We start from the raw sequence: 26,572 nt of genomic DNA, 5'->3' as shown, positions 1-26,572 counted from the left end.
GTATATTAGGATGCACCAGTCATGATTGAGATGGAAAGTTCAAACTAAGGGCTTAGTAAATACTCTGGTGACAAACTAATTTCAAACTTCTTTTGCTTTTTTCACATAATTGTCAAGGGTCATAAACAAAATTTGATATGCTGGTGTTATTTTAGTATCATTGAGATACTATTATAGATTTTATTAATAGCTTTAATTATTTTATTGAAACGTTTTTAGCTAAAGCTTTTGTTGTGTGTTTTTGTCATTTTTATTAGCTATTGTTGTTTAAATAGTTTTTATTCATTTTTAATTCAGTTTCAGTTTTAGTTGAAAATGAGAAATGATTCCTTGGCAACTAGCTTCAATAGAATAAGTCTAATTTATTTATTTAAACAATTGATTTGATTTCGGTTAATGTTTATTTTATTTCAAGTAAAAAAAAAACCCATTTAATTGTACTTTTATTTAACTATAATAACCCTGGTATCTGCACAAGAGCAGAAAACACAATAAATAAAAACGAGCGCAGCATGTTGGAATGCAGCATCCAGAAATGCCTGTGCGTATCCAGCTCAACACCCTTAAACACCCCAAAGCAGATGACCAAACAGACGCACAGAACAAAAACCACTTCAAGCTGAGCGAGGGGGGGATAAATGTTTTTCCAACAGGCCTAAGATGAGGCTCAGAAGTGTGTGCAGTACATGTTACACGCATTAGCTGAACTCAGCATGGTGTTTGCTGCATGCTAATGAGGTTTAACATCATGTCTGATGCATTATGGCTTTTTCCACATGTAAATTGATTTGTGGGTGACATCCAGCTGAGTTCAAAGGGCTTAGGAACGCTAAAGGTTAACCAGGCCTTAGGGCTTTGAAATAGCGCTATTACAGTCTGGTTCAGATTGACAGGTGTTACTGGTGCAACTAACACCCTCGAACAACAACAGAGAACCCATCTGCCTCCATGCTGACGACACGTCTCAGGGCTGACAACTGAGTCACAGTGAAGTGGATTCTGCTGCTTTGTGATTGGTTCAGTGGTTGCAGGGTGCACAAAAAACAAACAGACAAACAAACAACAACAAAAAAAACCCAAATAAAAATAAAAAATAGCCCAAAGAAATGGAAAATTTCTTTGAGTTTTATTTGTTTTGGCCACTTGACTCTATTGGATAGACATGCAGTAGAGAGAATAAAAATGTTGATGAAAAGAGGCAGGAACGGTGACGGTGAAAAAAGATCATAAGGAGCATTTGAATTTGTGCCACATGGATGATGACTATAAATGAGTCTAAAACCATTTGATTTCTCAGTATTTTAGCCTTGTTTTACAGTACAAAAAGATGAAAGATGAAATTTAGGGAGGTTTATGCTTTTTCACATTTTTTATATGCCAATGGAATAAAATTGATTGGTAATTTAGTTGGTAAACCGTTTATTTTTCAATATTCCTTCTAGTGGAAAAAGTATTTATTTTTAATTCGAATTTTTACTGCGTTCTAATTCCAAAATTAAACATTTTGAATCTATGTGGCTACAATGGCTAATATGATTATTCCTCTGATTAAAAAACTGTTCTAAAGTTTGGGGTCTGGAACATTTTGTTTTTTAAAGAAGTCTCCCAAGCTCACAGAGGCTGCAGTTATTCAATCAAAAATACAGTATGAACTAATATTGTGGAATTTTTGCCCTGTGATACATTTGGTTTCAGGATACTTTGATAAATAGAAAGTTTTAGAAATCTTTTGTAACATTATAAATGTCTGTGATTCTTGCTGAATATAAGTATTACTTAAAAAAAAAAAGAAAGAAAACATCTTACTGACCCCAAATTTTTAAATGGTAGTGTAGACACATATTGAATATGGTCAAAAGGCCGAAATATAACCACGTCCTTATTATAAGCTGTGTTTAATGTGTGCAAATATATTTTCCAAACTGATTATTTGCTGCTGGAAAAGAAACCATTCATCAGTATGAGTTCATCAGGATTGTTTGGATGGATGTTCGTTCTCACCTCAAAGATCTCCTCACGCGAAACCTCGATGCGACAGTGTCCCGCCTGAGGCTGCTGCTGGGACAGCTCCTGCCTCAGGATCTTCAGTTTCTGCACCAGGTCTCGCTTGTACTTGGGCACCGTGAGACATTCGGGGTCCTCGGGGAGATTTCCGGGAGATATGGGAGATATGACCGACTGAGCCTCCTGCTTCAGCTGTCCGGGGCGACTGCAGAGAAAGAGCGAGGGAGAATAAAGAGATGAAACGTTCTGCATGCATAAACACTGACCCCATCTTCACCCTCGATGCTAGAGCAGCGTCGCCCCTTCAGTGCCATCTCACACAGGTACGTCACGACAGAGACGGACAAAATGAGCTCCTAAAGGAAATGAGGAGGACACAAGTTCTCTTCACAAGCTCCAGTATGGTCCTGAACTGATATAATGCTGAATACACAGTCGGCTCCAAAAGTATCTGGACACTTTTGAACACTTAACGACACTTAAAATGTTAAATGTCAGTGCATTAGATTGCCGAATGTCAAACGATGAGGCATCGGCAAACAAATGCTGCTTGAGAATAACTGACTTCACAAACTCCAGTGCTTGACAAATAAAGATGGAGTGAGAGGGCAGAGGTGTGTTCATATAGCACCAAAAATACAGACGAAGTGAGGTGTGCATACATTCATCCACAGTCTTTAATATGTAAACACACGCTCGCTTCACATATCACTCCGTACGCACTTCACAGACACTCTCAGACTCATTTATCCATGTGACACCATGATCCTTACGCTCGTTCTCCGTCTGCACGTGACCCACATTCTTCAAATATTCCCTTCCTCCCATTCTTTTTCCTTGACACGCAGAAACTAACTTCTCTGTGCCTGCAGTTTTACAGTTTCTTGATGCATTTATAGCACTATACTGATCTAAAATCAGTTTGATTCTGACTCAATGTGTAAACAGCCAAGATCATATCTTATTGCTACTTTGTAAAAACAGCCTGATGTTCATTATAATATACAAGCAATAAGAATTCATGACAAATAAGGATGTCTGAGATGATATAAAGGAGAAAAATCTAGCTCAAAACAAGTTCTTTTAGGGTGTGTTCACACTTGGCATGTTTGGTTGGATTAAAATGAACTGGTGCGATTACTCTGTTAGTGCGGTTCATTTGAATAAGTGTGAACGCTGCCATCTGAACCCTGGTGCGCACCAAACAAACGGGCCGAGACCGCTGAAAAGATGGGTCTCCTCCGCTTCCAAATCAACTTTGGAGCGGTTCGAATGAAATATGAACGCAACACGGACCAAATACAAGCAAACGAACCAAAAACAGGACGTGATGTCACAAGATGCGACCCTAAAAAGGAAAGAATGTTCAAGCATACCGGTTTTTCTCATCATGTTGTCCATCTCAGTTCGGTACAGGATCAGAACCGCATCTCCTTACAGCAGATCGCTTGTGTGTGTGACGGAGGGATTCGTGTCGTTGTTTTGACTCCTTTACAAATTTTATAAACTCTTCACAAGTTCTCCGCTGGTCAAAATACCATCATATGTAGGCTACGCACAAACAACGAGCGCATTTAAACCAGCACATAGCAATGTTTTGGATGTTCGGTAAGTACCGTTGTGAAATATTCGTCAGAAAAGTCGACCAATCAGGTTGTGAACGTATCCCTATGCCTTTCGGTATCTTTAGATTCCTTTAGACACCTGGCCACTTCATGCGTTTTCTCAGATCGGATAGCTATCTGATTTATCAAAACGATTCCATTTACACCTGGTCACATAAATGTGTTTTTGCCAAACGGATATAAATCCGATCTTCAATTCCCGCGCTATATGCAGATTTAATGGAGTGCACGTCACCGAAAGCAACAGATAGGAGCTGCATTTTATTGATCATCAGCTAATTTCAAAATCAAAGAGAGCAATAAGAGAGAGCGGCAACAGCCCTGGTAAGATCATTTCGTTTCTTTACTTTTAATGAAGATGATTGTGTGTTAAGCGTCTGCGACTTACTTTCACTTTGATTTGCGATAGTTTGCACGTTGGCTTGATGAAGAGATGCTCAGCTGCGGTAATGCGTGTTGCAGTAGCGTCATCATATCTGACTATAACATGACATATAGCCTATATAACACGCTCTCACACGTTTATTTTTTAGCATTTTTTGGGAGGAGTAAAATTTACATGTGTGGTTTCAACAACCAGATGCATTTACACTTGTCCAGTTTCGTCTGGAATGCGGCCCAGACCACCTCCTGATGTGGTTTGAGCGATCGGATTCAAATCCGTCTCGAATGCGTTTCGAAGGGCATTTACACCTGGTCTTTTCACGATCGGATAGCTATCCGATCACAGAAAACGCATGAAGTGGCCAGGTGTAAACAGCCCCTAAGCGGACCACGACTAAATGGCTATTTTCTGGTCCGGACCAAACGAACCAAGCAACAATTTTAAACACACCCTTAATCTTATAATCTAAAGGTCTTAATCACATTGTTGCCATTTTCATATTTATTTATTTTTTTTTTAAATAAAAAATAGTGGAGTGACTATCCAGAAAACAAGCAACAAGTATTTTCAATACTTGAATTCACTTTTTTGTCCAATGTTAATCATTATAAAAAAAAAAATAAAAAAAAATGTAAGCATATATTTAAAGCTAAATTGTATTTTTTTCTTTCTTTTTTTCCCAAAATATAATTTTTTTAGCCATGAATATAATATAGTTTTCCTTTGACCTGGTGAAGAAGTGAAAATATCTCATATTTAAAAATAAATAAATCAATAAATAAGAAAGAACACATGATTTCCTGCAAGTGACACTGACTTTAATTTGGTGGATAAAAGTTTTTCAAATATTAATATTTTTAAACTTTTTACATTAATATTTCAACAACTTTTATCCACCAAATCAAATTGGCTTCACTGCTTGCATTATTTAAAAAATAATTAACAATAATAAAAGATTATGCCAAATTACTCGTGCCAAATCATATTTACAAGAATTACAGCCTGTTTTGTCATTATAATCTCTGATAATCATTACAATCATTTTGCCATTAAATATCTTATAATCACTTTTTTGACATTAAGAACAACAACAAAATTAAGAAGTTTAAACCATCTACATTAAATATGAGATTTATTCATTAGTATCTGTAAATAATATTCTTGAATAACTGAACAGATTCAAGCAAAAAAACAAAAACACTTTTTCCCCCCCCGAATCCTGTAATCCATTAATGACTCTTGAAATGCTGGATGTGGATCATGAGGGTGTATCCATGAAAAAACAAACGCAGCTCATGCATGCACACACGCACAGCCATGACAATCACCCACCCGCCCGAAGCTCCCATCACGCACTTGATCGTGAGATCATGAAGCCGTCAAGGCTGAGAGGAAAGCACACAGCACAGAAGAGTTTTGCCAGATGACAGAGAGGTGAGAATTTCTGCTCTGATATAAGGCAGATGTTTCGACAGATATCCACATAATCTATCTGATGCCTTTTCCAAAAGTGAGACAACTGCAGCGCCAGGAACGTTTACACTGACTCGCTTTGGCAGTTAGTTTGCTTGAGGGATGATGTCTTAATGCAAATGGTCTGTTTGGACTGATATCTGTCTGGTATCTCTTTATGGCAAACATAGCGATACAATATTAAATCAGAATCTAGGTAATGGCACGATAATGTGGTTTTGTATGTTTACTTTAGTGCATAATCATTCAAAGCTGTGTTATATTGCACACTTTTACTATTTGTTGCTTTATTATCTGCATTACATTCAGTGCTCATTCAGAGTTTAGATTTTGGTAAAATGGAAATCATTTCGTTTGTGCTGCTGACCTAAAGCTAAAGTACATTTCAGACTTTCTCTGAATGGTAGAAAATCTCTTGTTTCACAAAAATATAATATAATCATGTGAAAAACGTCAACTAAAAACATTGGATGTTTGAGTCATGAATATTATGTAGTTTTCTTAGGGTTACTAAATTTGATCTTGAAAGAGGTCAATATCTAATATTAAAAAAACAACAACAACAACAACAACAACAACTTACTAAACATGGCTTTCTGCATGTGACACTGACTTTGATGGATCATTTTTTTAATATAATATTATAATATATTATATTATATAGTATATATTATAATATATTTACCCTAACTAAATTAAATTTTCTTCACTGCTTACATTTTTTTTTAATTAATAAAAGATTATGCTAAATTATTATGAGCCATAATCATATCTCACAACTTTGACTTTCTATTTCCCTATGTGACTTAATTTCTTGTTTTAAACTTGATCTTTTACAGTTTTACCTTTTTAATCTTTATTTCATACCATTGGGTGATTAAAGTGAGAATTTCTGTTTTCAAATATTTTAGGCACATTTTGAATAAATGCTGCAAAATGTTGGCAATGACCTTTGAACAAACCATATTGATTAACGTCAATCCAAACATCCCATTTGACAGGTGAAGATACTATCCAGGTGCAATGATTCATTTGCAAGATCCTACGTGAACTGATATTCCCTGACTTGTGTGATGCCATTCATGCGAGCCGTACGCCACAGAATATTCTTGTTACTGCAAGAACAACATGAAGTGGGAAGGCGGAATGTGGGACATGTCCTTTGATCTGTCAGGACAGGAAAAGGGAAACTCGATCTCTCCCCATTAATGGATTCCTCTGGCTCAAGCGACACACACAACTACACATGCACGGTCACGAGCGCGTGGATCGATAAAACTGCTCCAACTGAAGAGAATCTGATTAATTTCTTACCTGCTCTGAGCCTCAACGGCCCCACGGGAGCCATTCGGACTGGGACTGTTGGAGTAAACGTGAGACACAACGGCATGAGACTTTAGCAATACGACTATGTCTTTCATGTCTCTAGTAGTTTCTAGGTTGAATGGTGTCTGGTTCTTTCTGATGAAGTTGAGAGTGACTCACTTTAGGACGAGGTGCAGGTTAGCTGAGAGACGCGGGTCTGTGAATTGTGTGGTCCGGTTGTTGTGGTCCACAAAGTACACCCGTCCTGTGGCGGTGTTCCTTATCTCCCAGCCTGGAGGCAGCGGACCCAACTCCTCACAATTCACATTACTGAGATCCCTGCAGAGAGAAAGACGGAGAACCGTTAGTCAGCTCTAGCAGTGGTTTTGTCCCTGGTGAGATTAGAAATTGTTATGATATATGTAGAGAACCAGTTCACAATTGGACATTACCGTATACATGCACATAGTGCAAGATAATTTCTGGAGTATATTTGAAGACTTCAGATGCAAAAGCCGCTAAACGATATTGTGCGAATGCTCTCCGCACATAGTATACGCTCATCAAATACTTTCGCTTCAAATCCGCTAAATCCCAGCCTCTGCCCTTTTAGAAATACCGGTTCGTGGCAGAAACCGCTAAACGCCAAGTTCATAGAACCAATCAGAAGACTCAAATCGAATCATATGATTTCAAAATGAATGACAGCAAGGGTGTGAGCCAGCTTTCAATTGTTGAGCTGCAAGTTTATATCCTGTTTAAAGAGATTAAGTAAAGATGTTTAGAACTTTATACAAGAAATGTACGTTTTATGACAATGAATTGTGGTGATGGCGCAGTGGATAAGACACATGCCTTTGGTGTGAGAGACCCGGGTTCGAATCCACTGTGAGACACCAATGTGTCCCTGAGCAAGACACTTAACCCCTAGTTGCTCCAGAGGTGTGCGACCTCTGACATATATAGCAATTGTAAGTCGCTTTGGATAAAAGCGTCAGCTAAATGAATAAATGTCTAATTGTTTAGATTTTACTAATATAAGTTTAATGTTTACTGACTTCATGCACTTCTTAATGCACAACTTATTTAACACAAGTTATTTATTATTTATTTTTGATACATAATTTTATATTTATTTTTTATATCTAATATTGTATATAGGTTATTATATTTTATATGTATTATATTATATATTTTTTATTTCATTTTGAGAGTAGTGTATATGTTGTAGTTATTGCATAAAGTCTTCTATTTGTCTTCTGTTTTTTGTTGTTATCCAATAAAGTGTGCGGTCATTTTGTGTCATTCCCGTGGGTCACATTCGAACCCTGTGAGCACTTGGGCCTGAATACGATACAGATGTGACAGTAGTGATTAGTAGTGCATCTGTTTACTATGTCTTGAAGTGATATTTTTTGAAAATAAGGCATTTCAATAACTGACTAATAACCTTTTCAGTACCATTAAAGTGAAATTACTGAACCTAAACATGATGAGAGCCTGTTAAAAAAAAAGCTCATTTAAAAGAAAAATGTCAGAAGGACTTAGATGTTTTTGCATCTTAACTCTTCATATCTACTTCTTTAGCTAGAGGATTCCCCAAAATGGAAATTTTATGTTCCATGTGTTGATTTTATTACAAATATTTTCATCATTTCAACTGGTCTAGGAAACATTTGACCATTTATTTTAAAAAAAATTGTATTTACTTTTCAAATGCCTTTTATGTACATATTGTATTATTTTACCCTTATCCCCAACTTTTTTTTAAAGACATCTTAGAGTATATGTACAGTATATATATATATATATATATATATATATATACACACACTCACCTAAAGGATTATTAGGAACACCATACTAATACTGTTTGACCCCCTTTCGCCTTCACAACTGCCTTAATTCTACGTGGCATTGATTCAACAAGGTGCTGAAAGCATTCTTTAGAAATGTTGGCCCATATTGATAGGATAGCATCTTGCAGTTGATGGAGATTTGTGGGATGCACATCCAGGGCACGAAGCTCCCGTTCCACCACATCCCAAAGATGCTCTATTGGGTTGAGATCTGGTGACTGTGGGGGCCATTTTAGTACAGTGAACTCATTGTCATGTTCAAGAAACCAATTTGAAATGATTCGAGCTTTGTGACATGGTGCATTATCCTGCTGGAAATAGCCATCAGAGGATGGGTACATGGTGGCCATAAAGGGATGGACATGGTCAGAAACAATGCTCTGGTAGGACGTGGCATTTAAACGATGCCCAATTGGCACTAAGGGGCCTAAAGAAAACATCCCCCACACCATTACACCACCACCACCAGCCTGCACAGTGGTAACAAGCCATGATGGATCCCTGTTCTCATTCTGTTTACGCCAAATTCTGACTCTACCATCTGAATGTCTCAACAGAAATCGAGACACATCAGACCAGGGAACATTTTTCCAGTCTTCAACTGTCCAATTTTGGTGAGCTCTTGCAAATTGTAGCCTCTTTTTCCTATTTGTAGTGGAGATGAGTGGTACCCGGTGGGGTCTTCTGCTGTTGTAGCCCATCCGCCTCAAGGTTGTGCGTGTTGTGGCTTCACAAATGCTTTGCTGCATACCTCGGTTGTAACGAGTGGTTATTTCAGTCAAAGTTGCTCTTCTATCAGCTTGAATCAGTCGGCCCATTCTCCTCTGACCTCTGGCATCAACAAGGCATTTTCGCCCACAGGACTGCCGCATACTGGATGTTTTTCCCTTTTCACACCATTCTTTGTAAACCCTAGAAATGGTTGTGCGTGAAAATCCCAGTAACTGAGCAGATTGTGAAATACTCAGACCGGCCCGTCTGGCACCACCAACCATGCCACGCTCAAAATTGCTTAAATCACCTTTCTTTCCCATTCTGACATTCAGTTTGGAGTTCAGGAGATTGTCTTGACTAGGACCACACCCCTAAATGCATTGAAGCAACTGCCATGTGATTGGTTGATTAGATAATTGCATTAATGAGAAATTGAACAGGTGTTCCCAATAATCCTTTAGGTGAGTGTATATATATATATATATATATATATATAAATAAATAAATAAAATACTCAAATAATAATACATTTTATTTTTTAACATAAACCGTTTCAATATTTATTGAGTGAAATCTTATCTTAACTTATATCATGATGATCGTGATTTGATGGAAGTGAAATGTGTTCATGATTTAAAATTAATGCAAAAAAGTAAAAAATGGCATTACTTAAACAGTGCTAAAACACTTTAAATATATTGTAACATGCTCCTTAGACTGACGTCAAACTAAGAGAGAGAGAAAGACAAGAACAAAGCAAGAAGACAGACAAAACAAAGTTCGAAAAGAGAGAAAGAAAAAAAGAACGAGACGAAACAAACTTCAGATATGTTGATTTCGGGCTCCTGCCAAACATCATCAAACTAACAGAGCAACAAATGTGCAGCGCTGCAAAAATGCTGAATGTCAACCCAAAGCCACAATTAATTTTTTCAATCATGTTCCGCTCTCAGATAAATGACTAAACGGTCCCCTCATAAAGATCCAAGTTTCTCCAAGTTCATGTCTTCTCAGTTTCTGCCCAAACCAGTTTCAACCGTCAAAAGCTTCGAGGCATTTTGAAGAATAATGTTCGCACACAGTAATATCTCATTGCTCAAAAATCACACTCTACAACATAGCTGTATTATTAAACAGTGATGTTTTGCATGTTACAAAAGAATTACTGGTTAGAGCCGCAGGTTTCCAACCAAATTCAGTATAAAATATTTGTAAAACAAGATAAGATAAATAACTGTAATAATATTAAACATGTAAAAGACACAAAGGATAAGGAGGAGGTACCTGGGCACTCTGGGGTCGTGCCATGTGCTGACGCCCGTCTGCGTGTGCAGGAAGTAGACCTGGCCCTGCTGCGTTGTCCGTTGCTCTGTGGACAAACACCAGAGGGCATCATTCGTCATTTACAATGTGAAAAAAATGACAAGAGGGTTGAATACTATCATTTTAGTTTTTGTGTTAATGTGTGTACAGTAGTGATACTTTCATTCTTTCACTTTCAGTTTGATTTACCGTATGCTTATCTGATCCATGACTGTAAACTATGTTCGTTTCACACAAACGAATCAACTTTAAGGGAAAATAATGGCTAAATATAAACAAGCAGATTCATTTTAAATTATATAACATGATATATTGCTCGCAAAACCACAAAGATCTAAATTAAACTCACATGCTGGCGTTAAAGGAGGATATCATGAATCTCTGCAATTTTAAACATTTACATTTAATGAGGAGATAAAAGTTTAATGCTCTATCAGAAAAATCACCTTCAATAACCTCTTAAAGTTGGGCTGAGCGATATGGCCAAAAATATTGCCATTATATTTTTTCCCAAAATATTCAATATTGATATACCGGTATATATCATGATATTAATTTCACACCATTAATGAAGAAAGAAAGGCATTTCATGTGTTAGACCTTAAGAATCTAAACAAAACTTGCCAAAGAATAAGCTACCTTTTAAATCCCATTTTATTTTTTTATTTGTTTTCGATTTTATTTTTTCTGGATTCTGCATTTGGGATTTAATACAAATTTATTATCAAAAATGTTGTATAATGAAACTAATTAATAAAATGGGACCAATTAAAAAAAAATCTATTAAAACATAATTATTTTACATCGAAACATTGCATTTTTATTTACAGAATGTGTATACTGTATAAATTAAAACAGATGAAGAAACATCTTGGTTGTATGATATTTCTTAAAATAATAATAATAATACAATAACTATTCTACTATACAATAGTAATATATGCTCTTTTCAAGTAAAACCACACTTTTAAATTAGCGGTTTATCGAGAAGACTTTTGAGTTGGCTAAATATAGGAAGTTACTTAAAAGTTTATTAGTGATTTTGTGGATTTAAATTTTTTTTTAAATATAAATATCAATATCGATTCATCTCAAAGTCTTTAAATGATGGTTTAAGTCCCTGTTCCACACATGTACTTGACCTGTATCCCATGTCTACAGACCCACATTTAGCTACTTGAGCAGAGGAGAGCACACAGAGCTCTATTTAACCTGTGTCTATAACCTCTGCCCTCTGTATCTCTCCACGGACTTACACACACGCACACAGACATAGAGGGATTTCCAGGTCACCCGTCTGACCCTGCAGCTGGTGCTGACGGCACGTCTGACATATTTCAGACAAGTTCCCTTTCTACAGCTCAAGAGACGTTTTAATTACTCCTGCTGCAGCACAAATTTCCATCGCACATGCGTGTGTGTGTGTGTGTGAAATGTATGCTGGAGGGTGTATTTTTGACCTTTGCAAGCTGGCCAGTATTTACGGTAGAACTGATGAGTGCGTACCATATCCCTCTGGCAGGTCGGGCGGTGTGTGTAGGTGAGTTCTGCTCATGTAGTTTCTGTGTCTCTGAGAGCGAACCCTCCGCTCCTGCACCCGTGGGTCATCCGCAGGTACGCCCGCTGCCCCGTTGGGAGTCATGATGGGCGTGTTCTCATCCACCAGGCAGCTGAGTGGCCGGCCGGGACTCGAGTACTCGGACGCAGGCCTGTGTGTGTGAAAGAAGAAATGAGGACAACAGACTACATTAAAATGGTTCAAATTCACATATACTTAGAATGCTACGGAGCCCCTAAAGGGATGTGGTGGGGAAAAAAATTTTAGGATGGGAGAATTTTTTTTTCCAAATCTTTTGCGTTCCCTCGCAAAACTTTTGCGTTCCCCCGAGAAACTTTGCGTTCCCTCACTCGTTTTGAGGAGAATTGGGTTGTAGCTCGTTGTCTAGGTTACTGTGATTGTAAATGGGTGTCATTTGTGTTTTAACAACGTTTAGCTCAAGAATATTGATCCGGGAAGTTCGAATACATGTGTATATATTGCCAACTTCACTGATCTCCTTGAGTTAAGCACTGACCGCATATCTTTATATTTGAATCCAAGTTCAAACACTATGAAACGCTCCATTAACGTACGGAGCTCTGAAACACTGCCAGCGGGACATTAAACAGGAAGTGTCTGTCCGAGCTGCCAACAGGTTTTGCGTGGGAACGCAAAGTTTCTCGGGGGAACGCAACAGTTTTGCGGGGGAACGCAACAGTTTTGTAAAAAAAAAAAATCTCCCGTCCTAATTTTTTTTCCACCACCACGTCCCTTTAGGGGCTCCGTAGAATGCAGAGTCGCTTTGAATGAAAGTGTGTGCTGAATGTGTGTACAATGTAACTGTGAAATTCAGAAGAACAGAAGATTACAGAGCATTTTTGTGATTACTTATGCAAAACATCATAACAAATATAAAAATGACAAAACATCATTTTTGAAAACAGTTTTCTCAAACTGAGTTTCTTCAGAAAGTACAAAGTGAAATAAAGTCTCAGCATCATTTCCTATGGCCCTTTCCATCTGGTTTGGACTTTCCTGGCTTTAAAAAAACAAAAACAAAAAAAAACGGTCAAACCAGCCTAAATTGGTTTGCTGGTATTAACTGGTTAAAAATGACCTCCAAACCTGGCTGAGTTAGTGATTTATTTGGGTGGCCAGCTTGTCTACCAGCATGACCAGCTAAAAAACATCCAAATCCCCTTTAAAACCATCCACTCTAACTCACTGGTCCAAACTAAGACTAGTAAGCCATTTTAGCCTGGTCTTAGACTGGACAATCCTGTCCTATCCAACAGAACCACCTCAAACCCAACGACCTGGACAGAAAATTGGGTAAGCCAAAATGCCTACAATACTTTATTTGAGTCTGCAAAGCATTTGCACCTCTAACAAAACTAGAAAAAAGATCATGAAAGACTTGGTGGCTCTTCTGGGGTACAATCAGGCATTAGTTTTGGAAACCCAAGCACACAATAGTGTGCCCTTTGGTATGAAATTCAAATCTCTATGAATACTTAGCTTTAAGTATACTAAATGAATAATGAAGACGAACACTGTCAAGCAGAACGGCGTACTGCAATGAGCTGAGGGACTTGATTAAGTCGCAGACCTGCAACCTCTCCAAACAAGGGAGTGAAATTTCTGTCCTTCTCCAGCTGCCCGGGTCGACCGTAAGTGCTGTTATTGTAGAGTGGGAACATCTTAGTGCAACAGCAGCTCAACCGTGAAGCGGCTGGCAACACAAGCTCAACGAACGAGGACGAAGTGCTGAATCATGTAGGGCATAAACACAGCCTGTGCTCGGTTTCAATATTCCCTCTGTTCCACTCGGTTTCAACACTTCAGAGGTTCAAAACTGCCTTTGGAAGCAACGTCAGTGCGAAAATGATGTTTCGAGAGCTCCCGTGGCTGTGAATTGTAATGCGTGCTGCACACTTGGATTAGTCGGCCAATGTCGACACATAACCTCACTAACGTGCTTGTGGCTGAATTGAATCAAATCCCTACAGGCTACAGTAACGTTTTGAGGAAAGACTAGAAAAACAACGGCTGTAGAGTAGAAACAAAAGAGTACATGGGTGTTTTTCAACTATAGGTACTTATGGCCGATTTTTGAGACGTAAGTGTTCATTGAATCGATTGTAAAATCGATTTTCCATGTCTAAAGACGTTTCCATTTTCATCACCACATATAGGCAAATCCACGGACACCTAACAGGCATTAGGACGAGCGTAAAGAGGGCGCTTGTGACGTGCACAAGTCAGCAATATTTCTGATGATTTATTGGCGTGAAGTTTCGTGCACAATGACAAACAGGAGCGCAACATTCAGAGATTGAATGCAGATAAAAATGAACTTTGGCGGGTAACTCTGTCAAATCACGAGCCAATGTGGCGTGTTTCTATGTTTACTCACTTTCTTAGCTGGGGAAGTTCGTGTAAGCCAAATCTGCACGGATTTAGCGCAAAAACTCAACTCGTGAGTCCTCATGATATATTAAATACAGTGTATAGCGCAGAATCTATAATAATAATAATTCATTACATTTATATAGCGCTTTTCTAGGCACTCAAAGCGCTTCACATGGAAGGGGGAATCTCCTCAACCACCACCAATGTGCAGCATCCACTTGGATGATGCGACGGCAGCCATATTGAGCCAGAACGCTCACCACACACCAGCTTACTGGTGGAGAGGAGACAGAGTGATGAAGCCAATCAGTGTATATATATATATCTGCGCATTTCTGGCTTACTTGAACACACACGTCACTGAGTAACAAATAACGGTGCGCTTGTTCACTTGCATTGAAGTAATAGCGAATATTAAAAAGCATTTGGTTAACAGAAAAGACATTGTTATTTTCCGACATCCTACATGTTCTGTGCACTGTATTGATCTGTCAACCTAAAACACATTTTTGGTAAAAAAAAAAAAAAAAAAGAAGGCCGTTAAAATCGATTCCCTATTTTCGTTTTCGATACTTGTGTTTGTTGGTCCGATCGATTATGCAATCGATTTCCGAACGTAAAGTGACAGCCCTAATATAAACCTTCTATTATTTGAGGTATTTTCATTGTTGTTGGAAATTTACACTGTCCTTGCTGACCAGGGCTGCGTTTCCCAAAATAAACTTTTTGGAAACGCAGACCAGACCAGCGTTTCATCTAGATCTTCGTCTTGGAATGTTGCCTGGAATGTTTCTTTATGGTTGAGTGTTTCCTTAAAAATTCATGAAGTGGGGATGCTCCCTGACATGGCTTTATATATCTTCAGCTCAAATGTACTCTGGATACATTTGGGTCAGTGTCTTAGATGGCAAAGGAGACAGATGTGGCCGGCGCACATTTTCCTTTTGTGTGGCACACGCATACACACACAAAATTACCATTCTCCTAACCAACCTCAAACCCAAAGACCCGGAGATTCATTTGGGTAAGCCAAAATGCCTTGATCCTAAAAGTCTTTAGTTCAGTCTGGAAACCATTCACATCTCTAAAAAACTAGAATATTTATAAAAATAAAATAAAATAAAAAAACATAAAAAAAAACCACATAATAAAATATTTAAAAAACAGATAAATGCAAATTAAAGATAGAATAAAAAATAAAGTCAATAAAAATAAAAATAAATAAAATAATACTTAGAAATAAAAATGTTACAATACAAAATAAGTACAATAAAAACAAAAGTAAATAAAATATATTAAAACAAGATAAGTACAATTAAATTAAAATAAAATAAATAAAAATAAAGTAAAAAAATTATACAAAATAAATAAAATAAAAGTAAGCTGGGACTACAACAAAGTAAACCTGACCCCACCTGGTAGGTCTCTCCCATTGGGTGCTGCGTGTGATATGATTTAGATACTGGATCCGGCCAGATGCAGTTCTCCTCTCCTCCCAGCTGCAGACGGAACACAAAGAGACATTCATACAGATGAACAAACAGACAGAGAGACAGACAGACACACACACACATGGCGCAGGAACAAACACAGGGGTCGGATAAAAACAGTGGCTGTTCAGTATCCTCTAAAGATAAAAAATGGTTTTATATAAGCGCTCATTTGGGAGTTTCTTAAGAGTTATTTCACGTACCCATCAGGCAGGTCATTGTCAAACAGACGACTGCAGTCAACGACTGGCCCTCCTGTGCCTATCCTGTCCCTGGACTGAAGACTAACTGTTGACACAAACACAAAAACAGGATGTTAGATGGGTCCCATCTGTGAAAGGTGAGTGTGTCATGGATTGACTGAGACTATGTGACAGCCATGTCAAGATGAGTGTAAGACATGCGTAGCATGGATATTTTGCCATTTTGGGGTGTTGAGGCAGTTGTTACAAGTCTGAACTGGCAACCGAGAGGCTGTAGCTTTGATCCCCACAAAAGAAAATCACTATAGTCACCCTGAGCACTTTTTTTAAATTCAATTCACATTTATTTGTATAGCGCTTTTCACAATACACATAGTTTCAAAGCAGCTTTACAGAAAATGCATGAATGCATGCATGAGCTTTACAGAAACTTTGCGCAATTGTTCCTGCAATAAGTGTACTGCAAGTTCCTTCGCACAAAAACACCAGTTAAACTAGACAGTAACGAGTTAAATAATCAGGGGTCTGATTATTGATCTTGGTATAGAAAACAAGTATATGGTTTTAGTTATAAAATAATAAAAAGAATACATAAAAAATGGTTTGCTTCCAATAATACCAAGTAATTCATTGTCATTTAAAAATATGTATATATTAAAAATGTATCCTAATAAAAAAACCTATAATATTGGAAAATACAATATAGATCACGTTTTTGAAATTTATCATACATTTTCAAAAATTAATAAAAAAATGTTGGCAGACACCAAAAAGCGATATAGATCTGATCAAAAAAGATCAATTGAAGAAAACGAACCCATATTGTCGGATACAGATTTGTTTAATGAATTATCCATTTAAAAAAAACACCAACAAAAAAAACAAAACTGCCATATTGTCACCGATAAAGATTGTTTTTCGAAATTCATCAATAAAAAAAGTAATTGTAAAAAATGGATCCAAAATATTTATATTGGCAAATACAAATAAAGATAATGCATTTAAAAAAATAATCAATTGTTATAACTAGGTATGCACCGATCCACATTTTTTCACTTCCGATCCGATCCCGATACCTGAATTTGGATATCGGCCGATACCGATTCTATTCCGATACAAGAGCTGTGTTTGCTTTAATATTATTATTATCATTATTGTTGATTTTATATGATGCTGAAATAAACTCCTCTCAACAGGCAAGTATGATATGTACGTATGTATGCATTTGTGTCCCAAAAGGCAACTTTAGGTAAGTATAATATAAGGTCAGAAAAGGAAGTCAGAAAAACAGGAAATCCTGTTAACAGGAAAAATCCCATTCTGAAAACAAATATGCAACTGTAAAGCCTGGAACACACCAAGCCGACGCCGACGAACTAGCGCTGATGAAAGCCGACTGTGTTGTCGCCTCTCGTCGGGGTAAAAAGCTGCACTTGAACACACCGAGAGAACTACAGCCGACTGTCAGCTAGAATGCGCGTTCTGCGCCTGCGTGTCAATGAGACAACTGTCTATTTCTGCAGATATATTCGTCTATATTCGTCATTCAAAAAGGGAAACCGACGCTGCCGGCTGCAGATACACATACCGTAAACAAAGCAGTGCGTGCTTACCGTTTTGAATATCAATCCTGCTAAACACTTTCTTTATTCCACTCCGCTCGTGTTAATATTGAAATATTCGCCAAGGAACACTCAGGTAAGATGACGTAACATAAGAACAGCCTTCTATCTGTAGAGTTTTAACTTCTTTGCTCGCTGTTTTGCTATTATTCTCATGCATTGACTCTTTCACTAAGCTGAGCAGCCAATCAGAGTTCCCTCTTTCACCGACGGCCCGACGCCGATTCAACAAGTCGAATCGGCCGAAACAAAGCCGACGAGGACCAATTTCAGCCGACGGCACGGAACCGTGCGGAACACACCGAGGAAACTCAGTCGGCCGACCCACAAAAACTGCCCGACGGCCGACCGTCGGCTTGGTGTGTTCCAGGCTTTAGGGTTTCAAATTGATTTTCATGTCAATATTTATTACATTCCCAAAATGTCAAATAAGAGTCTTGAAATATAAGAAAAGTGCAAGTGTAAACATCTTACACACACACTATCAATAAAACAGTGTGCATTTGAACAGCACAAATCAAGTACACTGGCTCTTGTAGCATCAACAAATCAAGGTTTTAAAATGTCAAATATTAGAAATATAAGAAAAGTGCAATAACTTTAAACATCTTAAGGCTCTTGCACACTGAGTCCGAAATTTTCGTATGCATTTTATCGTATTCGTGATTCGGTGGCTCTGAATTGTCAAAGCACCTCTTTGAATTACGGCTTTGCAAACATTGCATTTTGCTGTCTTGCTCTGCGGTGTTTCCAGTGTGAAGTATTTCCACACAGCGGACATAATGCTGCTCAATGCTTTCCTGCTAGCTGGCTGCAAACTGCGGAATGGAGCTAGATCAATGAGTATAAAAACACTATGATTACAATGACCTCCGATTGAAGTGTAACAAAATTCAGAAATTATTGTACATTATGGGATTTTTGTCATTATTGATCGTACATCGTACAGAGGTCAAAATTATCGTACAAATACGATAATTATCGTACGTCTGGCAACATTGGGAATGGATATCCTGAGTGGAGGCGTGTCTCATAACTCTGTGTCTCATTGAGCCGCGCCTCCGTTCAGGAAATCCATTCCGCAGTTTGCAGCCAGCAAGCAGACTAGCGGACGGGAATCACTTTTGGAGTCATTTCAGCAGACAACTTTAAAGCGCAGACATAGCTCATGGATATCGGATATCTCCGCAGGTTGGATCGGGAAAATCCGATACGTGAATTACGCTGGTATCGGTCCCAATACCGATACTGGATCGGATCGGCCCCATCCCTAGTTATAACAAATATAGCTGACATATTTTTATACAAATGGTGTTTAAGGAGATATATATTTAGGGTAAGGGGTTTCTTCAAAGTGTTTAGAATAAAGGTTGCCTTAGGGTAACTTAGAGTTAATAACTACTTGCTTTCATTAATGATCAACCGGCAACTGTGACTCATCATAACACACGTGACGCAAAAAATGTATGTGACATGAAGAAACAAATGGAATATAAGAGTGTTGTTTGAAATTCTCAGGCATGGGAAAGCATTCATCTTCTGATGAATGGCTGCTTGTAAAAACCTGTGGTGTGGCCATGGGACGTGCAACCCAGTGCGCAAATACATCATCACACCACAAAACTCTTTATTGATGAAGGAACAATGCGGCTCTTCGAGCGCATGAAAGAAAAGCGCAGTGGAATATCAAAGAGAAACCGATAAATCAGGCAGAATGAGGGCTGTTTTTTTCCTCCTATGCTCCCAACCGAGGGACGTTTTTAGGGCGTCGAAGGTAAATGTGTGGGTTTAACCATCATTAATGAAAAACTTTGAAGCTCTAGCGCTGGTGTGACTCATGGGATAAATGGCAGATGTGGCAAAGAGATGAAAATAGAGGAGCTCTCCAAATCCCTGACAGGTCCTTCTCGCGAACGAGCAAAGCTTGTGACTCACCTACTATCTGTCCCCTCACGGTATCGCTGTCATTGGGCCCCAATTTGTTTAGGTCCAAACGCTGATCTGTAAATGAAGGAAAGAGAAAAATTAGTGTCAGGATAAAGAAAACGTTCATGTGCGAAACCAAAGACCCATTCGGTGAGACATCTGAGACTTAAAAGACGCCTAAAATGCTCCATATTTCATGTGTGAGGTCACATATACTGCAGCGCTCTGTATCAGTGTGTGTGTGTGCGTACACACACAGAGGCTGCTTTATTCCTCTCAGACTGTAGATGTGCCGATAGGAGTGAGGCGCTTCCAGAAACACGCTGGGGCTCTCTGTCATTGCCGGAAAGAGGGACACAGGAATAACAAGTAGCCTGCAGACATTAGAGAGGCCACTATCTGTTCTCACTCTCACATAGACACACACAGTCAGATCAGGATGCACACTCACAGCTAGACTAAACAGGGCTGGATGAGTGTTCACCGATCCCAAAACACTCATCTCACATTTAAACCCCTTCATATGGTCAAGCACCTGCGAACATTTTACTTTTACTAAAAACTAAGGATGCACTGATATAGATATAATAACAGTTACTAAAATAAAAGCGCAAAAAAAAAAAAATTTATATAAAAATAATTAGCTGACCAGACTAGTTAAAATCCTTTTTAAAATGTAAGTTAAATGTATTGTAATTTTTTTTTAAATTACAAAATAATGCAGTTGTCATCAATATATCATGCATCATGTACATTTATTGTAATAAATGATTTATCAGATACCAATATAGCAGTCACTGGTACATTTTCACAATTTCATCATAATTTAAAAATAATAACATTGGCCAATTCCAATACAGTAAAGATAATCAAATACATATAGTTTAAAAGTTTAAAAACAAAGAGTTACTAGAATATAGCCATCACAAATACTAAAGAAAAACAAGAATATTACCTGAAACAGATATAGACATACCTCAATTTTGTACACACACACATGAAGAGGAAGTAGATGAAAATGAAGAGGAATTTTTTTTGTTGTGAATTTATCTTAATGTTTTTTTAAAAAGGTAATATTGGCAGAGACCAATTTTTTTTTCTTATTAAAGACCCTAATTATTAGTGATAGACTGAATGGGAGAAAGAGAGAGAGGTAATGAGAAAAGACAGAGAAAGAATGATGGCAGAGAGACAGAGGGGTGCAACAGGAAATGGTGAACTGAATCACTCCCAGCTGTGGGAGCGGCTGTGGGTTTCCTGTGCTTATCCAGGACAGTGGTCATGCTGGAGGGTTTCTAGGGAAAGCCTGTTTTTAAACACAACTGTGGAGCTGGAACACAGCCAGACAGACTGTGACAGGGCCCCTCGTACCCTAAACATCCTGACACCAGTTCTTGTGTAGCCGACAAGAAAGTGATACACAAATAACAGGACGTCATTTACCTGAGATTGACAGTGGTCTCAAGCCAAAGTAAGATATATTATTGTGTTTAAAAACGTTGCGGTTTCGTTTTTTATTTAAAGGTTGCACACTTAACACACACAGCCATTGTAGCACATACTTACAACCTCTCTAAGCCAATTGTACACACACAAGTACAATTGAATTTGGCCTGAGCCATGTTTTCTGAGCTAATTATACACACACACCTATGAGACTGTGATACACACAAAAACACACACTTACAGCCTGTGTCCTTGAGTCGGTTAATGGAGTTGGAGAGGAGTCGTACACATCCCAGGAATCCTGCTCCCTGTTTCTTATGGATCTTCTTATGGTTCCACACGCTGATGGTGATGGAGTCCGACTTCCCGATATACCTTGAGAAAGAACAAGAGATGCCACTTTAAATCAGACTTCTCAGTCTTGACAGTCCATGGTGCAGTTTGCTTAGAACGTACATTGCGAAACATGATTACATGCAGTGGCTCAGAAGAGAAGATCAGCTGCTTATTTTAGTTTTACGTAGATAGCAAATAAGATGGCATGGAAAGGAAGAAAATAAAAAAGATTGAAGACGACAATAGACAGTAGATAAAAGCAATGAAGAAGAGTAGAAAAGGTGATGAAGAGAATGAAAAAAGAAGAGCAAGATGATGACAAACAGAAAGAGGAAGTAGTTGAAATTGACAACGAAGAAGTGGAAGATGACAATGAAGAAGATGACAAAGAAGAAGATGACAAAGTAGATGAATAAGAGGAAGAAGAAAAGGAAAAGGGGAGGAGGAGAATGACAGAGGAAGATGATAAAAAAGAGGAAGACGATGAAGATGTGAAAGGAGAAAAAGAATATGACAAAGGGGACGTCAAAGTAGATTGAAATGACAAAGGTAGAAGAGGAACAAGACAACAAAAAGAGGGGGAAGACGGTGAAGAAGTAGAAGAGGAAGATGATGACAAACAGAAAGAGGAAGTAGTTGAAATTGACAATGAAGAAGTGGAAGATGACAATGAAGAAGATGACAAAGAAGAAGATGACAAAGTAGATGAATAATAGGAAGAAGAAAAGGAAAAGGGGAGGAGGAGAATGACAGAGGAAGATGATAAAAAAGAAAAAACGACGAAGATGTGAAAGGAGAAAAAGAATATGACAAAGGGGACGTCAAAGTAGATTGAAATGACAAAGGTAGAAGAGGAACAAGACAACAAAAAGGAAGTAGCGGAAGAGGAGGAAGAAGAAGAAGAGGAGGAAGACGGTGAAGAAGTAGAAAAGGAAGATGATAAATAGGAAGTGGATGAAAAGAAAGAAAAGAGAGGTACGTCAAGGAAGAAAATACCATAAAGAATAGAAAGAAGATGATGAAGAAGAGCAAGATGATGAAGAGGAAGACAAAGTAGATGAAAACAATGACGAAGGAGAGGAGGAATAAGATTACGAAAAGAAAGAAAGAAGGTCACAAAGAGGAAGTAGATGAAGATGAAAATGAGGAGAAAGAAACATAAAAAAAAAAAAAGAACTGGGTTCTTTTTCACTCTATTGACGTCTTGGTCCACCTGTAGGCGTCTCGTTTTGGTTCTTTTAAACAGGATTCAAAGGGGAAAAACACCCCAAATCTTCTCCTATTTTCAGCAAGACGAACCAAGAAGTTCAAGAACTTCAAGCAATCCAATGCAGTTCTCTTGTTCTCTTACCACTGTCTGTCTTTCATCAAGTCCTACATAAAAACTCAGCTGGTTTGTCTGAAGGTTTTGGCATGGCGTTAGACAAAACAAATGATTCCCTTAAAGTCGGGGAACAGAAACACCTCAAGAACTGGACATGAAAAGGAGCTAGCCTGTCAAAAAACGTCCAAGCAAAGTTTGAATGTTCTGTAGGCCTGCCAATGGGACAGAATCCCTGGGCAAAAGATCTTGTTTGGACTGAAAACCAATCGAAGCGATAGAGGAGTAGAGAGAAAGGGCAGAAAAAGGGGTAGGGATGAAAGAAACAAGAAGACAGAACGCCAATGACTCAGTGGATGTTCTGACCAGATTGAGCCCAACCAAACCCAAACAATCGATGTACTTCTCTCTGATCTGGAGAAAGTTTATCGACCGTCTACCAAGCCAAACACCAGCTCTGAAGTCTTAGCTCATAACAGCCCTTATTTATTCAAAATATGTAGGAGAGTCTTAATGCCAAGTTTGACTTATACCAGACAAGAGCTTGTAGTTACCCAACCAGTCCAAGAGGAGACAAAACGAAGAAGAAGTCAAGACAATAAACCTGAAACCGAATGCTGTCAACACTTAACAACAGATAATTTTAGTTTTGTGCATTTTAAGTTTCTTCATTAAACCCGAATGATTGTTTCTGAAGGAAATACCAACAATTGTAACTCTGTAAAAAAAGATATAGCCAATATAATTAAAATATATTCATTTTAAATTGAATTTAAACCATATGTGCCAAGTTTACACAAATGTAATCTTCGTATTCATTTTTGAAAAAACGAAAACCTTGATTTTATGTGTCTAAAATTGTAAGGTAGTTTCTACAGACCAGAACATCTCTAAAAAGTGGCTCTGACCTAAATATCGAGCACATCTTCTCTTGCATTCATTTTTTAACAGTTTCCTCACATCTAGGTTAATGTTTGTCTTATTGCTTATGTTGCTCTATTGTAAGTCGCATGGGATAAAAGCATCTGCTAAATGCATAAATGTAAATGTTAATCTCTGTTGGTATTGTTTTGGGTTTTCAGCCAGTTTTTCTCCTGCTTGACCGACTCTGTACTATTGTTCATTATGCACATTAGCAGTTATCTTTTTGTGCAACATGCAGCCTATGGAGGTTTTCAGCCCTGTCAATCTGAATGATTTTGACATCCTGCTGGTCTTGACATTCAACAAGAATAACAAAACTACTAAATAGCTTGATAACCTTTCAACAATGGCTATATTTCTCTGCCAACAAAGAGACAACTGAACCCTTGTGATGTGCATTATGGGAGTACATAATTGCACATTACAGTATCACTAACAAATAAACTTGAGTTCAAAAGTACTTGCAAAAACCCTGATTGCGAACAGAAATCCCAGTGTACTTTAAGTATTTAGGATGGAGGATTTAAGCAACATCTCCATGGTTTTCTCTTCCCCACCCATTATTCCGGGTTGCAGGGAGGGCTGTGGAAACGGCGGCCTATTTTCCGCTGACAGACGTGACATGTTTGGCTAACTCGACAGCCGTCCTGGGGGGTGAGGGTTAGGCTACCATTGCCCTGGCAACCAAACAAATGAAGACGTGTGCTTTCTTTAGCTGCCGACTGTCAGCTCGACATGCGAAGGGGACAAGTATTGGAAATCAGCTCGTTTTTTTGTCGACCTTTCTTGTATCTCGCCCTCTTATGCTTTCCATCCTCTCTTACATTCAGCTTTTTGGTCTGTGAGAAAAGTGGCAGGCCTGCGTGGAGGGAAAGTTTCTATTTTTATTCCCGTTGATCCCTGTAGTTGTTAATAAAACCTCTGTAAAAATGTAAATAGAGCTAGAAGCATACGGTATAACTAATGGATATGGGATTTTTCCACCCATGCCCAAACTCCCATGGAAATCCGCACTGTGATCTCCTCAGATAGAGCCGTCGACTCCAGAGGAGGTGACCTAAATCCTCAAAGCCTGAAGGATGCTGGGAGCTTTACTGATGGGCTACATTGATTAAGAGATTGGAAGAAATCGTACACCACTGGTTCAAGAAAAACCCCCGGGGTTACTTTCAAGTGCATGTTAATGTGTTAGTTCAACACAAAATTAAAATGTTGCCATAGACACATGACACTAGGGGTGGTGAAAAAAATCGATTATTGATTAATCGCGATTATGTTATGGACGAGTATGAATCGATTATTACATTTTCAAAAATCGATTTTTTATTATATATATATATAAAAAAAAATTGCATTATTTTATTTTGTAAAAAATGTTATACCGGAAGTTGAACGTCACGAACGCGCCCAGTTCCGCAAGCGCGTGTAACGGCAGCCAGAGCGAGTGAGAGCAGGTGTGCCGGAGACACACTGGCTGCGTGGCGGCGTCTCAGCTGCGTGGTGTGTCCGTTTTTATTTCGGCTCCCATGTTAACAGGTTAGAGCTTGCACACTGCCTGCATGAGCCGCGCGGAAAACGCGTGCATGCTAGAAATAGAACCGACGCCTATTTTTCACGCGACACGCAAGCGTGTTGGAAGCGTTTCCAGGCAAAATAGAATAGGAAACGATGTTTATATGTCATTTTGTACACGAATACATATTAATAAATTACATTTTGATGTTTGAAAGTCTAGGTTTTGATATAAATTCAGATATCAATGTAATTTAAACAAATAATAATAATAATAATTATCGATTTTCAAATATTGCCATTATTTTTGCCTATATACAAATTTATGTCATTTTTATTTTTTAAACAATCGAGTCCTGGTGTTCACTACAGAGGTCATAGCATAACATATGAATAAAATATCTCTTTTTTTTTTCATTTGTTTCTTATGCTCTTAACAATGTGATTACATGAAAAAGAGAAAAAAAACTTTTGAAAAAAACGTTCTGGGCCTCAGGAGGATATAATGATAATAAGCTACAATAACAACATAGTGTGTCTTCTGAGTGACGGTCCACCATCAGGCTAAATATAGGCTCTTTAAAGCTACACAAAATTTGTAAATGTTATTGAAATAAACAGACAGCCCACTTCCCTATTTTTCGGATTTTGGAAGATGTGTGATAACAGTTGAAATTGTTGTCGTAAAGTTAAGAGTTGAAATTGTTGTAGTAAGGATTAACACACCGCTAACCCAAATGTAGACTGTCCCTCTATGTCACCTAGCAGCAGACACGTTTCTGGTGTGCAAAGACACAGAAAACGCGACGCAGCTGACACGCAACAGAAACGCCACGCTCACGCCACGCAGCCAGTGTGTCTCCGGCCTAACGAGCGTTGCTTGCTACAACACCTTGTCTTTCTAGAAGAAAATTGTCCAATTTCTACAGTATGTTGGTTCTGATCTACTTCCTAAAGGAAATAAGCCTTTCATTTATTTGTTATTGTTTAGTTCAACTTGATGAGTCACAACACAATGTGATGTATTCATTTCTGTGTTCTACAGAACATAAGCTACATACAAATAATTCTGAAGTTATAACTACATGACACAGAAAGTGCTTTGAGTTGTTGTTACTCAATAAAAGAGTTAAGTAATTCAGCAGCTGACTT

The 26,572-nt window shown here is 38.2% G+C and overlaps 1 protein-coding gene across 2 annotated transcripts in view; it reads right to left on the bottom strand.

Moving 5' to 3' along the window:
* The window catches only part of smurf2 (SMAD specific E3 ubiquitin protein ligase 2), a 69,560-nt gene that overhangs the window by 9,830 nt on the left and 33,158 nt on the right, over positions 1-26,572 (bottom strand). For both annotated transcript variants that reach the window (XM_056240844.1, XM_056240842.1), the window contains exons 4-12: positions 21,569-21,702; positions 19,891-19,956; positions 16,334-16,418; positions 16,056-16,139; positions 12,195-12,397; positions 10,650-10,734; positions 6,973-7,131; positions 6,802-6,846; positions 2,002-2,209 (exon numbers count right to left, since the gene is read on the bottom strand). In XM_056240844.1, coding sequence (XP_056096819.1) covers positions 2,002-2,209; positions 6,802-6,846; positions 6,973-7,131; positions 10,650-10,734; positions 12,195-12,397; positions 16,056-16,139; positions 16,334-16,418; positions 19,891-19,956; positions 21,569-21,702 — 1,069 coding nt within the window. The remainder of the gene's footprint in view (positions 1-2,001; positions 2,210-6,801; positions 6,847-6,972; positions 7,132-10,649; positions 10,735-12,194; positions 12,398-16,055; positions 16,140-16,333; positions 16,419-19,890; positions 19,957-21,568; positions 21,703-26,572) is intronic.

Source organism: Rhinichthys klamathensis, unplaced genomic scaffold (assembly GCF_029890125.1).
Source record: "Rhinichthys klamathensis goyatoka isolate OS25496 unplaced genomic scaffold, OSU_Roscu_1.1 h1tg000616l_1, whole genome shotgun sequence".
In the NCBI taxonomy this organism is placed as follows: Eukaryota; Metazoa; Chordata; class Actinopteri; order Cypriniformes; family Leuciscidae; genus Rhinichthys; species Rhinichthys klamathensis.
The sequence above is the reverse complement of the archived record's forward strand: the minus strand, read 5'-3'. Positions and strand labels throughout refer to the sequence as shown.